A 16,303-nucleotide genomic window follows, 5' to 3' on the forward strand; every position below is an offset into this window, starting at 1 on the left:
GGAACAGATTTTTCTTCATTGCACTATAACAACCTTCTATCCATCTCTAACTTTTGTTTCTCATTCCCAAACAAAAAATGTCTCTCATCCATTCTTGCTTGTGGCCTTCTGCCCTAGTGTCCATGTTGTTAATTGCTATGTGCAGTTTATCAGGCATGAATACGAGCCATTATATTGATCATAAGTCTATGTGCTGCTTCTTGATTCCGTTTTTGGGTGAGAATGATCTTTCTAAATGAGATGATGCTTTGTTTCGTTTGCAGATTGCTATGACCCCTTGGATCCAAATGGAAACTTTACGGTTACCTTCGACACATATGATTGGGCAGATGATGGCTATTTGGTTAGTATGCCATAAAAACACTTGTATGACCTAGAAACATGTTGAAACTTTGATTAAAAATTCATGTCCTTCCTGAAAGAGAAAACATTTGAAAGTGTTTCTTATTGAAGCACTTGGCAAGTACTTCTCCAGAAAAACACTTGTATGACCTAGAAACACTAAAGAAACCCTTAATACTATTACCGTACATTTGCGTATGTATTTGATGCTTTTCAAGTCTTGAACTTAATTATATACAATATGCAATAGACTAACAAGAGGTCGCACTTGGTGCGATGGAAAGTGCCTTCGCCCATGAACGGTAGGTCTCGGGTTCGAGACTTGGGAGCAGCCTCTCCATAAATGGGGGTAAGGCTAGCCGACATTCACCTCTCCCAGACCCTACGTAAAGCGGGAGCCTTGTGCACTGGATACGACCTTTATGCAATAGACTAACAGAAACTTTTATTGCAGGCAAAAGTAACCATCCAAAATTTCTACCAGTATCGTCATGTGGACAAACCTGGTTGGCAGCTTGGATGGGTTTGGCAACAGAATGAGGTGATTTGGTCAATAACTGGTGCGTTTGCTAACGATCAAGGAAATTGCTCTGCGTACCAGACTGATATACCACACTCCTGCAAGAAAAATCCCGAAATAGTTGACCTCACGCCAGATGCCTTGTTGGACAACAAATCGGAGGACTGCTGCCGGGGTGGTGTACTTGATGCTTTGGCTATCAACCCTTCCAAGTCATTATCTTCGTTTGGAATTAAAGTCGGAAATTTGGGAGGATACCCTTTTAATGGAAGTCCACCTCTCAATCTTACTTTGAAGGCACCAGGTCTTGGTTACACCTGTGGGCCTCTTTTGAATGTTGACCCAACAGTTTCTACGGATTTTGGGGGTAGACGCCAACGTCCAGTTTTCAGTAAGCACTTTAATTAGCCATGACATGCACGTATATTAATTAAAATGTTCTCTTTTCACACTGATGGATAACATAAAATGCATATATCAAAAACTGGAAAACTGGATTAGCTCAATTTTGTTAGAACGTACGCGTGCTTCATATTCAGAGTCCGTTAATGTAAGCAAATCTAACATGCATAAGTCTATTTTTTTATCAAAACGACAGTATTGCATTTCATTGCAAAAATTAGAACAAAAAGTAGAACAAAAGTAGATCCTCGGCATGCAGAGGGGATGGAACAAAGCTATAATTTTTAGCGAGGTTGTGAATAGTTGAGATTTTCTCTTGACGTACAGGTTGTGAATCATAATGGTTGATTGTGTAGAGTCATGCATGAATATGATTCATAGTCTGACGGCGTGATTTAACTGTGCTACTTCTGATTAACTTAATTTGAGGTTAAAGCATCATCAACTACTTGTTTGCAGGAACTTGGAAAGCAACATGCACTTATTCCAGTTTTTTAGCTAGTGATTCTCCAGTCTGTTGTGTTTCACTCTCTTCATTTTATAATTCTGAGATCACATCATGCCCCAAATGTAGCTGTGGATGCAGACCAGTAACAGACAAAAAGATGGATACATGCATTAGGTGCACTGTTAATTATTTTTACTGCATCATAACACTGAGAGATCCGAATTTTCAAGTTAATTTGAATTCCACTAATCCTTCGTTTCTGTATCTCTTTCCTCTTTATGATAACAGGCAAGCCTACCCTTTAGGAACGTCAGTAGAATATGATGGCGATGGTCTTGACACAGTGAAATGCACTGATCATATGTGCCCGATTCGTGTTCACTGGCATGTTAAGACTAACTACTTGACTCACTGGAGAGTTAAACTTACAATTACTAATTACAACTATATGAAAAACTTCTCAAATTGGAATGTACTGGTCCAGCACCCTGGTCTCAGTAAGGAAGCAAGAACATACAGTTTCAACAGTACAATTCTTCCTACTAGGTTTAGAGGTACTTACTCTATTTGATATTTTTGCTTCAATAACCATGAAAGTAAAACTAAGAAATGTTGAATATCAAGTTGGTTTTATAGATTAATTTCAGTAGAAAGAATATGTCTATAACATAACATTGTGAATCTGGATCACATGTCAAATAGAATCAACCTGATCAATAATCTAAATTCACAGTCATGCTGCCAAACAGCCTGACAACTATATAAATATGTCGTATTGACGATTATGGTCACCTGAAGTGGAACCATGATATTGTGAGGTTCACATAGACCTTGCAACCTTGTGAGAGAATCGGATAATTTGGCCAAGACTTACTAGGTAGTCAAAACCCTCTATCAGTACTCAATAGGCAACTTGTGATAATTGAAGTTACGTTCTGTCTGGCAACATAAATTTGACAATAGAACATTACCGTTTATTCTATAACCGCTTTATTCAAGAAAATTCTAGTTTCTCATTGAGGACTCTTGCAGATGCAGCTGCCCTGTACTGGGGCATACCCTACGTCAATGAAGAGCTGATTGCAACAACTGAGGATGGAGTGGGTTCAGTCTCAACAGAGATGCTTCTGGAAAAGGACTCAAACTCCTTCACATTAAAAAATGGATGGGGTTTCCCAAGAAGACTATATTTCAACGGAGAAATCTGTGAGATGCCCTTACCAGACACTTACCCAATGTTGCCAAATGGCAGCTCCAAACCCAAACCATCACATTTCCTCTTCCTTCTTTTGATATTTTTCATCTCCCAAACCCTAATTTTTACATGGGGTTGATGAATAAAATATTGAACCTTTTTTTCCCACAAGAATTGTGCTCTTGATGTTATCTTGACTAGAAATTCTTTACTTCTAAAGTACATGTTTACACAGGATTTTTACATTTACCTGAATTATAATTTATCTCTCAAAGTGTTTGCTGATTGGTACAGTTTAACACTATTGCCAATTCATAATGTTGATCATACTTTTTCTGATCATAATTTGTTGATGTATATTCAATTCATATGTTGTTCTTTATTTTTCTCCAATAATGATAATTAATTACTGTCTATCTCAGCTTGGTTAATATACTCATGCATGCATCCTCTTTGACCGTCTCTAGCCTTTTCCTATCGTTATCAAAAATACGTGGTCAATTAGCCTTTCACTCGATAAACTTTACCACCAAGCTCCAAAAGTGTAAATTTCCAAAAATATATGACAAATGAAAGGATCTCACACAAAAAATTAAAGAGCATATGTCAAAAAATTCACAATTTCAAAACATTTTTAAGAATTGAGACATCGATTAGGAATGCTTTCTCATATTACAAAATAATATGAAAACTATATGATCCTATAATTTGTAGTCAGTATTAAAATAATACTAAGAAAATTGGACAAAAAAGTATGACAATGATTTTTCAACAATCAGTATTCTAAGGTAGTAAAGTATAGTATAAATTCCATCACGAAACATGGAGTTTTTTTTAAAGAAAACTAACGAAAAGTCCAAAAAAACTTTTCTTTTAACGAAAAGCCTTTTTTAAAGGTATAGTGAATAGCGCCAGTTAAAGGTAAAAATGTGGTTTTTCATTAAAAGTGAACAGTACCGGGAGTGTTTTGTTAAAACTCCATTTTTATATATATATTTATTTATTTATTTAAAATTTTCATTTGGTAATACATATATACTTGACGCCGCCCGTCCTTATTTTTTTGGTGCCCAGAATGAAGGCTAAAAAAAGTGCCTTTTTTCAATAGACAAACATATATTAAAAAATTTCCTTAAAAAAAATACATATATTAAAAAAAAATAATTAGAGGGCTGAAACCCAGTTAAAACTGTGGGGCTAGGCTCTCACGCCCATATTTTGGGGGGGGGGGGGGGAGGACATAGTACCTAACCCCCGATGATTAAAAGCAAAATCATATATAACCAATCCAAACAAAACTCTTTGAAATTACAACCTTTAAGAAATCGTCTTCTAACATTTTTTTGAAGCAAAATCATCGATTGTATGATCATACTTCAAGTCTTCAACCTCATCATTTTCAATGCATAAGATTACTAATCTATTTAGCCTATCTTGAGTCATAGTGGTCCACAAGTAAGATTTCAATTCTGAAAAACTCCTTTTTGCATATGCGACAATCAACAGTACAAGATAAGCAGTCAACACATTTGGAAACATGTCAATTTCTCTTACAAACTTTGCTATTTCCATGGATGTCCAAGGCTTATTATATTGAAATGATTCTTCAGGTAACATCGTTTGCAATATCTGTAATTCATAATATAAGACAGCTTCACCTACATCAATGGAATTTCCATGATTCAAATGTGCCTCAAGATTCATGCAACATTCTTTTAGCTCTTGATCGTTCAATGAAATTAAGTTTGTTGCATTGAGTGTCGCCTTTTAAGCTTGTTCGAACAAGGAACATAAAGTGTCACCTTTTAAGCTTGTACGAACAAGGAGCGTTGTGCAGTGTGTAGTTTAGGCTCATGAAGACGATGATCATTGAGTGTTGCCTTTTAAACTCATGCGAACAAGGACTGTTGAGTGTCACCTTCTAAACCCATGCAAACAAGGATTGTTGAGTGTCGCCTTTTAAGATCGTGCGAATAAGGAGCATTGTTGCCGTGTGCAGTTTAGGCTCATGTAGGGAGGAGCACTGTGTCGTGTGCAGTTTAGGCTCATGCAGGCAATGGGCATTGAGTGTTTGGTTTAAGGGTAGTAGCGCTTCAAGAATCTGCCATTGATGGGGCCGATCTTTAAGCCGTCTTCTGCCATGATTAGGTAGGTGTCGTTGGTGTAGACCTCTTGTATTACGTAAGGTCCATCCCACTTTGATGTGAACTTTCTTTTTGTTTTGTGAGTTGTGATGATAGGCCTTCATAATGCCAAGACAAGATCTCCAATTTGGAAGGAACTTAGGCGGACCTTCTTAGGAATTCTGATAGATGGTATACTAATAGATACTGCCAAAGAATCAAAACTATTATTGGTTTCCTAACTCAAAAGAGTTGGATAAGATGACAAGATAATAGTAATGGAATTGATGAGTAAAGTCTTTGATGGTACACAATTATCGACATAATAGCCCTATATCAGGGCCACAAACTCATCTCTGAATCAAGATTTTCCTTGGCAATAAGGTTTGTTGGTACCATATTATATTGGGCCTCGTTACTTGGGTTTCTAGACATTGAGCCCATGATTTATGTAAAAAGGGAGGAGCCCTTAGTCTATAAAAGGGCCTCCTCACCCTCACAATCTTCAGATCTGAGATCCTCACATACAGAAGCCATAAAGCTCACAAACAGAGAACTCTCTCAAACTCTCTCTTTCTCTGGGGGACTCCCCCTCACACTTATGATCCATACATTCATACACAGAAATACAATCAACATCAGTGTGGACGTAGCCCAAACATTGGGGTGAACCAGGATACATCTTTGTGTTCTTGGGCGTTTGCATGATTCACGGTCGGATTTACGTTGTTCCAAGACCTTCCGGTTTTATGCATCAACATTTGGCGCCGTTTGTGGGAAACGACATGAAAAGCTATGTCGTTTCTCTTTCATTTTTTCATCTCACCACCGTGAGATCTTACCACACTCCACCATGAATCTGCAGAAACCAAAAACCCCCATAAGTTAATAAAAATCTTTGTTCCTCTCTCTCTCGACACATTTCGCTTCTTTTCCTCTTTCTCTGCTCTCTCCCTCCTCGTTATCCGACGCATCACCAAACAAATGGGAGGTCCGATCATGCTGACTCAGTTCGCCACCGGTCTCGGCGTCTTGGCAAGCGCGATCTTCGTCAAATCGGTCATCGACCAGAAGCCTATGACCTACCCCTTCCCGCGCTGTCCCAGGTGCAACGGAACGGGTTGGGTCATCTGCTTCTGTTTACGCTGGTCTGATGGTGATGTCGGGTGTCGGAGCTGTGCCGGCTCGGGTCGTACATTTTGTAGCAGCTGTGGTAGGACGGGTACGAGTTAGCCACTTCCGGTTCAGATCTTCGTATAGCGCCCCAACCCTCTATCTTAGCCGTATGTTGGTATGCCGCACCTTCACACCCTTCTGAAGCAAGCACATGAGTCGCTCTACATCGAGTCGACTCGGTTACTTCCCGTTCTTGACCAGCTTGACCCTGCCAAGCACTCTCTCGGATACCTCTACATCCTGGAGGCATGCTCATTTGGTTCGATTTCAAAGGAGCAGGCAAGTACGTTGGTCTTTCCCATAGCCAAATTTATCAATTCCTGTGTTGAAGAGCAGATTCGTTTGCAGCCTGATAAATTTGATTTACGAACACCGGCGAATAAAGCAAAGAGTTGGCTGCTTGCATTGCAGCCGTCTGCTGCTGTTGCTGTGCACATGCAGCTCTCCATGCTGCAGACTTTTCAAATTCTTTTTGCCTTATTTGGGCGACTTCGACTGTTCGGTAAGAGTATACTCCTATGCAGAAACAGGTCATAGCTGATGGTCTTAAGATTCTATCCAGGATTTACTCATTATGTAGATCTTGTGGTTGCTCAAGAGTTGAGGAAATTAGTCCAGAGCTGAGCAAACTCAGGTGCAAGCAGTTATTGGAAAAAAATATTTGAGAGTGATCGAGAGAGCTTTACAGCAACGAGATTATTAAGATTCGCAAGGAGATTGTGGACTTCCATGGAGAGATGGTTTTGTTGGAGAATTACAGCACCCTCAACTATACAGAACATTGTGAGCCATGAGTTTTCCTCTGCGAGAGCACATGGGTGACACTGCAAAAGCCAGGAATAAAGGGAATAGACCATAATTTCGTCAAAAATAGAGATAAGAACTTTATTATCAGGCAAAATGGCTTTTGTCGACCACCAAGGAAGATGCCCACTCCATTGTCTAAAATGATAAGTTTTCTTATAATAATCCTATTATTAATTCTATCATTATTCCGTTTGCCATTTGACAAAAGGAAAAAATAAAGAAAGCTTTACTTTTCCTTTTCAGCAAACATCATTATGTTTTCATCATTTATTTAATATTTTATTGTTATTATATTATGATATTTGTTAACATGTTGCCTAGTGACATATATTTAACCCAAGTACATGTGCAATATTTATTCATGGCCTAGAATATTATGATTGCCTTTAAACTATGTCACTTATACAACATGTGATTTACCACATGACTGAATAAATTATTTATTTATAGAAGGCATATAGTACAATATTTTGCCTTGACAAACTTTGTCAATTTGATTTATTCATTATACGGTCGTACTTATACTGTCATTTATTGTCAGGAATTATTGAGCAACTATAGACTGATGAGCCACGTGCTCATGGTGATCTCTTGTCTGACCAGACACCCACTTGCTTGGACATTCGCTTATTGGGACACCTATGTGCCTGGACCCAACTCGATGACCCTATAGATAGCCCCAACTCGATGACCCTACGTACAGCCCCGACTCAAAGACCTAACTTGCGGACTCGATCCACGGATCTGACACATAGACCTAATATGCGAACCCGACAAGCGGACCCGAGTCATGTCGAGAATCAACTCATACTGAGTGCATGTCAACCTAAAGTAGATACTTGCAATGAGGAATACCATAAGCTGAGCTGCCTCGCAGCGAGCATAGCTTCTAGCCGAGCCGCCTTGCAACGAGCATTGCCTCCAGCCGAGTAAACGCCTCCCCGTAAGTATAGCCTCTAGTTGAGCAGCCTCGCAACGAGCATCGCCTCCAGCCGAGAAGTTTCGTAACGTGTGATACATCTAGCCGAGTATTGCTTTATGTTGAGCATTGCCTTGAATTGAGTACTGGTTCAAGACATCTGGCCACTTCGGCCCGCACATAGATTAGATTTGAAGTCTCCAGCTAAAAGACTCTCTTGACTGAAAACCTGGGGGACTACTGTTGGTACCATATTATATTGGGCCTCGTTACTTGGGCTTCCAGACATTGAGCCTATGATTTATGTAAAAGGGGAGGAGCCCTTAGTCTATAAAAAGGCCTCCTCACCCTCACAATCCTCAGATCTGAGATCCTCACATACAGAAGCCATAAAGCTCCCAAATAGAGAACTTTCTCAAACTCTCTCAAACTCTGGGGGACTCCCCATCACGCTTGTAATCCATACATTCACACAGAGAAATACAATCAACATCAGTGTGGATGTAGCCCAAACATTAGTGTGAACCACGACACATCTTTGTGTTCTTGGGCGTTTGCATGATTCATGATCGGATTTACGTTGTTCCAAGACCTTCCGGTTTTGTGCATCAACAAGGTTTTTTCTATAAAGTCTAGAGGTGGTGGCCGAAATGTTCTTCTAGAGCGTTGATAAGTCATCTAAGATGCCCAAAACATAGGGAAAAACTAACACATTTTTCATATTCGACGAAGTGGCAAAATTTGACACTTAGGTTCAAGAATCATGAATGCTTACATCACGCATGTGATGAACGCAATACTGCCCAACTTATGCTTTGATAGCAAACTTACACACCCTGACCCAGAATGTCTACTTGGACTTCGAATCAAGCTGTGCTGGTCGACACCAGGAGGGTGATGAAGCCATAAGGTGTAGATATGTGAAAAATGTGAATAAGTTTAAACCTAAAAGTGCCTAAATATAATAGTGCGTTTGTGAGCGAGAATGAATCCATTTCACACATGATGTCAGAGCATAAGTAAAGTACAGTAAAGTAGAATGAGAATTATACCATCGAAGGTAATCTGCAATACCCAGAATTGCCAAGAATCCTCGTCGATACGAAATCTTAGCTACTAAAACTTGGAGGGGCGAAAAACAAGAGTAAGTGGGCCTAAAAATAAATTTTTATAAAAACCTTTTTGAAAACATTATAACCCCTCGTCGTAAAACAAGTATAGTTTCCAAAATATACATACTACGTATAGTAAAGAAAATACTTACTGTAGCCTACAATATCTCAAGAATTCAATACGGCACAATATTTCGTAAATAAACACATGACGCCCGTAATCACACAATCTCGCATAAGCAAACATATCATATCGAGTGCTCATCGACACATGTTGAACCACGAGTTCATGCAAGGATATTCTGACATGAACAAGACTGGGTGTAACAATGATATGCGCTATAGTACTACAATCACGTGAAGATTGGCGCTATGCGCAGCATATACAAGTCCGAATTGTCTATAGCAATCTAGGACAGGACTGGCACCTACAATGGATCCAAAGTGAGCGTACGGTACGATGTGCACATACACGTGAAAGACTGGCCCTAGCCCGGGCGAGCACAAACACTGGTGCAGCAAACGATAAGCAAATAACATAAATATAGTCATGCCATAGTGATTTGATAATTCTAGTCAGCACATATTATTCATGGCTACAAATATAATTAAGGCATCCCACGCATACCTATGCATCCCGCAGAATAATTTTGTAAAATCCTGCATTTCGCTAATTCTTGTAAACATTAGTCTAATCTAGGCATATGTAGGAAATTCTTTTTCAAATGTATAGATGGAAACTAACAAATATGTATATACTATATAAAAGAAAAGACCTACTCAAAGATTATGTCGTAGGGTCGAACCCGTCTCACAGGTTTCGAAGATCATTGTGATGCTTTTCACCTAGAAACGAAACCATTAACGTAAATATATAATATACTAAGGTATAAACGTGTTTTTTTGTACAAAGTATGACTAATAAAGGAACTATTTTAAAATGGTCAAATTTCGGAAAACGAACTGCGGATTTAGATTCGGCATGTTAAGAAACCTAATGAGGGACCTCGGGTTCCTCTATGCGCCACCACAAGGTGGTTGCACCAGCAGCCACGTGCCGCACGCGCCACTCACGGTGGCTTCTTCGCGAAGGCCTGCGTTTTGCAGCTGGTCTGACTTCTAGAGCTCTTATTGAGCTCGATTCTTCATCAAAATCAATGATTCAAAAGCCATTTTGAAGTTAGAAGTGTAGGGAACAAAACCTTACCAAAGTGGGGTTGAGTAAAGGTAGGTGTTAGCTGAAAAAATGGCCTTAAAGTGGTCAAGTGGTCACGAATTTAAGTTTTCCAGAAAATCTGAAGAGGTTCCTCCATGGGTTTCTTGCATTACATCACTTGGGATTCAAAACAGGTAGAGCTTGAGGTTGGGGGGTCCCAAAATTACCTTGGTTGTGCACGGTGGAAAATAGTCGTGAAAAATGGCCATGGTCCCACCATACCTGCGTCTGTGCAATAAGGAACGCGAGGAACTGAGGCAAATGGTCTAGGGTGTGGCCTGAGGACTCGTCAGAGTAGCCATCATCGTATGTGGCTAGAAATGGTGGCTTGGTGCACTGTGCATAGTTTGTAGAGAGAGTTTGAGAGACTGTTGGGGGAATAAGGGGTGTAGAGTGAAAGAGGGAGTCTGCAGTAGAGAAAGAAAGAAGAGAGGGAGAGGCAAATAATGGCAGTAGGCAGTGGTTTGTGATTGGTCTCAGTTTGGTGGTGCTCGCCGTTCTGGCTAGGGTTGTGTGGTGGCCTCTGCATTTTCAGAAAGAACTGGATGAGAATGAGCTGAAAGAGAAAGAGATAGCGTGTGTGTAATGGTAGAGAGAGTGAGTGACAAATGGGAAGTAACCCGAGAAGGTGGGAGACACGGAAGAGAGAGAGAAATGGGGTGTGGGCCACACTAGCTCAAAAAACAATACACAAAATATCTTCACAATATGAAATTACCAAATCGCCTTTTACATTCGTAAGTCCGAAAAATCTCTATCGTAGCTCCAAATTCTATTCCGTTTACTCTTACGCGTTCGTAATGACGAGCGCTACGAGGATACGCTAAAAGAATGTTTCACACATCTCACAATACACTGATCAACGGACGTCAACAACCTCACCTCTAAGGGCATTTTCATCAATTCACTCATTTAGAATTAATAAAATCATAAAATTAGGGACGGGTTGTCACATGGTGTAGAAACACTGCGATATATGACTATTGTACAAGAACCGTATCATGTAGCCGGAGGTCCAGAAATCAAAATACTGATCGACTCTATTATGATTGAGCTCAGGGATTTACCGCGATACAATGCACCCGAGCACGTGAACGACGATGTTGATGTGCCTACAAATAAGGAGGAATGAGAGTTTGATTCTGACAATAGTGATGATATTTATTGAGATTAGACCAGGATTAATGAAAACTTGTGATGTAAATGTAATGATGTTTATTGAATGATATTTATTTTTTATACAAACAAAAGTTTCCTTTAACAAAAAAAAAATTATTTATTTATTTAACCAAAAATATTAATTAAAGGTACAAATATGCGTGACGACATTTTGGAAATGTTTGTTGCACAAATATTTTAAAATTCTTGTTTTTTTAATTAAAAACTGGTTGCGCGACGAAAATTAGAACAATGTCGTCGCACAAACATGTAAAAATTTGATTTTTTTTGCCAAAATGTTTTGCCAAAATTGAGTGCATCTGGAGTTCGGCGCCTTAACTTATCTCTGTCTCTCTCTCATTCTCTGCATGCAAAGCTTAAACTACCTCTATCTCTCAATTCTGTCCGAACTTACTCTCCTCCCCCTCTCTCTCTCTCTCTCTCTCTCTCAATTCTCTCTAGCTCTCATTACTCTTCTCTCATCACTCACTATCTCAGTCTCTCCCTCTCTCCCTTTCTCACCCTTTCTTTGTTTCTCTGTCTTTCTGTCATTCTCCCTCTCTCAGCCACCACACTTCGACGCCACACCATCTCATCGCCGCCACAACAAGACTAGTTTAGTACCCAGTATCCTTGAATTCATTCTCCCTTAATTCAATTATTTATTAGTCCATTTTTTCATTTTTTTTCTATTGAATTGTTTTAATTAGAACATTTAGGGATTTAGGGTTCAAATTGGGAATCCTGCGTTGCTGCTTTAGGGTTCGAATTGGGAATCTGGGGTTAGGGTTTTCGAATTGAGAATATTGGGTTACGGTTTTCGAATTGAGAATATTGGGTGGTGGTTTTCGATTGCTTATAGTTTCTTCTAATATCTGGTCACCTTCACACACACATACGCAAACACGTTCTTTTTTAGTTTTTCAATTGCTTATACTGCAAAGTGTTTTTACTGCTTAAAGACATTTTCTTTATATTTCATGTTGTTGTTTCTGTTTGCATATCTTAGACCATCTTCTAATTGTCTAAATAAATGGAAGCAGTGTCTGTCCAGCGCACCCATGTTTACTTTGGTTCTCTGGATGGATATGGTTTTGTTTACTTAGGATATATTTTCTATAGTTCTAGTATGGTAGTTATCTGCTTGGATATATTTTGGTTTACTTTGGTTCTTTGCTTGATTTCCAGTTCAGATAGATTGGTATTGTTTTGTTACTTTCTAGATTTTCTACATGCATACTACTTATGTTGAGGACCTAATTTTGTCAACGATGAAGTAAGACTAAGCTCATGAGCTTATTACAAGTTGATAGGATCTCCTTTTTTACACCCCCATGTTGATTGGTATGAATTTATCACAAATGCAATTTGTTCAGTTAGTATAGCTTCTTTCGCATCCTTATATCATCTTTTTACATAAAACTGTTCATTCATCTTTCCAATATTTGAATTTATTTAATTCATTTGTTAACAGCATTCCTAATAAAATTCAAATTTTGGGGGTGGAAGTCTTACTTTGGAAGTTGCAAAGTTTAGGCACTGAAATTTACATCACAACTAAAACTTATCACAAAACCTCTTAAAGCAACACTTGTTCTACTACTTTGATAGAGATTAGAGACGCAAGTTCAAAAGTTAAGGCCGAAAAGCAGTTCATTGGAAACTGCTCAAGTCACTATTTACAAATTAAATAATAAAATAGGAAATACTAAAGAAATCTGGAGCTAGTTTCATGGCAAGTATACAACAAATAGTACACTAATCTGTTCAACACTTTAACAATCAACAAATATATTATTTCCTACCAAACTGACTTCCATCTTTTTATTTCAAAAAGATGAGTGGTTTGAGAGAGAAAGAATGGAGATTGAGAGTGAAATGAAGCAGCAATCCAAGTTTAGGAGGATTTGTGTGTTTTGTGAGAGCAGCCAAGGGAAGAAAAGCAACTATCAGGATGTTGCCATTGAACTTGGCAAGGAACTGGTATAAAACAATGGCTTCTTATTTTCTTCTTTTAACAAACAATAGGATATCCATCTAAACTACGGGGGATGGGGATTCGACTTGTGTACAGAGCGAGAGCACATTTGGGTTCAAATATAGTTTTTTGGTGATTTTTTGACAGTTGGGTTCTTGGAAAAATTTTAAATTTTTGTTGTCCTTTGGATTTGAATGTGATTTTTTAGGATGTTTTTGTTTTTGTTTCTTGTTTGTATGGGATGGGTTTTGTTAGGAATTAGTTGGAGTTGCTAAAACTTGATCATCTTTATGTTTTTTATATTTTTCATGTTATGTGGCACTGCATTAAGAATTTCACCAAAATGACTTCCATCTTTTAATTTCAAAGGAAATTTGGTACACTGTGAGTAGCATTGCAAAAATATAGTCTTGTTAGAATTTTATGAAGGCCATATAATCTAATATAACCTCATATCATGTTTAGACTTTTTAGTTCTTTTATCTCAGGGTGTTACTTTTTCTTTATGATAACTTGTGCTAATGCATTTTGGTAATTCCTACGGTTGCCCATCTACCCTTGGTGCAAGTCGCAAGTCTCAAGGTACCTGCTCGAGAAAAGCATGTGAGGTCCCTTTTCCCTGAGAGAGAGAGAGAGAGAGAGAGAGAGAGAGAGAGAGAGAGAGAGAGAGAGAGAGAGAGAGAGAGAGAGAGAGAGAGAGAGAGAGAGAGAGAGAGAGAGAGAGAGAGAGAGAGAGAGAGAGAGAGAGAGAGAGAGAGAGAGAGAGAGCATTTTGCTTCAAGGTTAGGATATTTTTTTAGTATATCCAAACCAGATTAATTAGTTAATGCTAATCATTACGACTTCCTATTCATGATGTCTGCTACTTTTCTTAGCCATAATCTGTTCTCTCTAGCTTCCTGGCTATTAATAGGTCAAAGTAGTGGAATGTAACTTTTTTATTTATTATTTTTGTAGATGTTGAACTTAATTTCAAACCGCCAGACAGCTAGTAAGGTCAGTCAGACACCTACTCCAGCAAGTAATGCTGCCACCTCCCCACTTGATATGGGCAAAACAGGTGTACCTCCGGCCATGCCTATCGGTCCAACGGTGTCTACAGCTCCTGCGTCATCGACTTCTTCGGTGACGCATTCTGTACTAAGCGCCCGATAGACTCATCAACAACCCCGGAGTTCTAAGGAGGCTGAGTAGTCTGGTGAGGCTTCCTTTGCCCATGGAGAGGGGTCCTAAACAGGTAATGCATCTTTGTCATAGTATAATCGAAATTTTGAAAGTTTTTTTGGTTGTTGTGAAAATCGAAAGGCATGTCATACTCTGGAAACTTGGAGGACTAAGTTGAAAATGTATAATTCTGTAAAACCCTTGAAGGGTTTTGGGTACAGGGCAATTGGGGAAGAGGGTTTTGGTTGGAACATTGGATTGATGGGGAGGTAGGAGTAAACTTTTGAGAAACTTACTATATCCTCTTAGGTCCTTCTTTTGGTCCAGTCATATCCGACCCAATTGTTAAGGTGTGTTGTGTTGGACATTTCGTTATGTAAATGGCATGATTGATAAGGTTGCTTCTGGTTTCATGATGGTCAAAGCAACATTGACATTAGTTTTTAGGCATGCTTGAATCTTCAAAGCTGTCACATTCCCATTAATTAGAATGAACTTACTGAGAACTTCGCTTTGAGTGCTTTGCGCTAATTGTTGTGACTTCGTGTAATCCCACAAACATATACTCTTTATATTAGTAGAACCACTATTGTAGCCGATTTAAGTTGGCACACCTGGCCTTGGAAGTCAAAACTTGTTGCAGACTCGCAGTGTGAAGTCATATCAACAAGTTGTAAATTTTTTTTTAACGTCCCCAATTGGTATAAACTGCTTGAATTGTTGGGTGGATGTGTTGTTTTTGTTGTTATATTGTCTGCATGTTTTAGGAAATGTTATAGTATTAGGGGAGTTTCTGCTGAATTTTTGGTAGAAAATAGAATTTGTCTAATGTTTACTTTGTTTATTTGGTAGTTCAAAAAAAAAAAAAAAACTAGGGGACCATGCAGACTTCTGAAGACGTCACATACCACTCGCACCACGACCAATAAGATCACCATTATGTGGGATCCTCGAAATCGTGCGGCTGCAACAAAGGAGCAACATTATGCGTTAGCCAGCGACATTGGCTCAATTATCAGGAATCATTGCCCCTTCTTGTAAGAGTCATGGAAAGTTGTCCCACATGAAGTCAAGGAAGCCGTTCTTCATGAGTTATCAGTAAGTATTTTCAACCTCAAATACTAAATTTTTATTAAAGTATACAAATATTATAAATTTTAACTACTATTTTTTTTGTTGAGTTTTGCAGCATCATTATGAGCTCACGAACGTCAATGCCAATCGAAACCAGTATGGTGGAGAGGGGGCAGACGGTTCTAGAGGAGGTGGCTTCCCAGCTTCCCTCAGAAACCCCGATCGATGAGGTGTTTCCCTTTGAGGATGCCGGTTTTCAAATCATGACAGACACACTCGATCAAACCCTCGATTGTAAGCATGGGAATGTTCACCGGGGGCTTGGGAAAGCCCGCATTCGGACCCGTCTACCTTATCCTTCAAGCAGAGAACATAAGAGGTCGAATCGCTGACATCTAAAGTGGTGGATCTAAGAGCAAGTCCACCAGTGGTGGATTAGGCCAGCACCCAGCACAAAAAACAGGCTGGGACCCTGTCCATTCACTCTAGCCCACAAAACAGACTGGCACCCAGCCCAAGCTAGTCGCTGGGCCATTTGCTAACATTGGCCACGTGGCCGATCTTGGGCTCTTGGATTTGAATATTTTTTAAATCCAACGGTCCAGATTAATTAACTACATTTAAATTAATTAAAAATATAAAACAATACAGAATTTTTTTTAAATACAG

The 16,303-nt window shown here is 39.1% G+C and overlaps 1 protein-coding gene across 1 annotated transcript; it reads left to right on the top strand.

Annotated features, from left to right (window-relative positions):
* Positions 1-247: 247 nt before the first annotated feature.
* LOC126622665 (COBRA-like protein 1) lies at positions 248-3,001 on the top strand (the record flags this gene model as incomplete). The annotated part of the gene is made up of 5 exons (XM_050291415.1): positions 248-343; positions 797-1,253; positions 1,724-1,886; positions 2,001-2,258; positions 2,734-3,001. Coding segments are annotated over 5 exons (1,242 nt in total), but the record flags the coding sequence as incomplete, so codon positions are not given.
* Between the last annotated feature and the right edge of the window lie 13,302 nt (positions 3,002-16,303).

Source organism: Malus sylvestris, chromosome 5, assembly GCF_916048215.2.
Source record: "Malus sylvestris chromosome 5, drMalSylv7.2, whole genome shotgun sequence".
Classification (NCBI taxonomy): domain Eukaryota; kingdom Viridiplantae; phylum Streptophyta; class Magnoliopsida; order Rosales; family Rosaceae; genus Malus; species Malus sylvestris.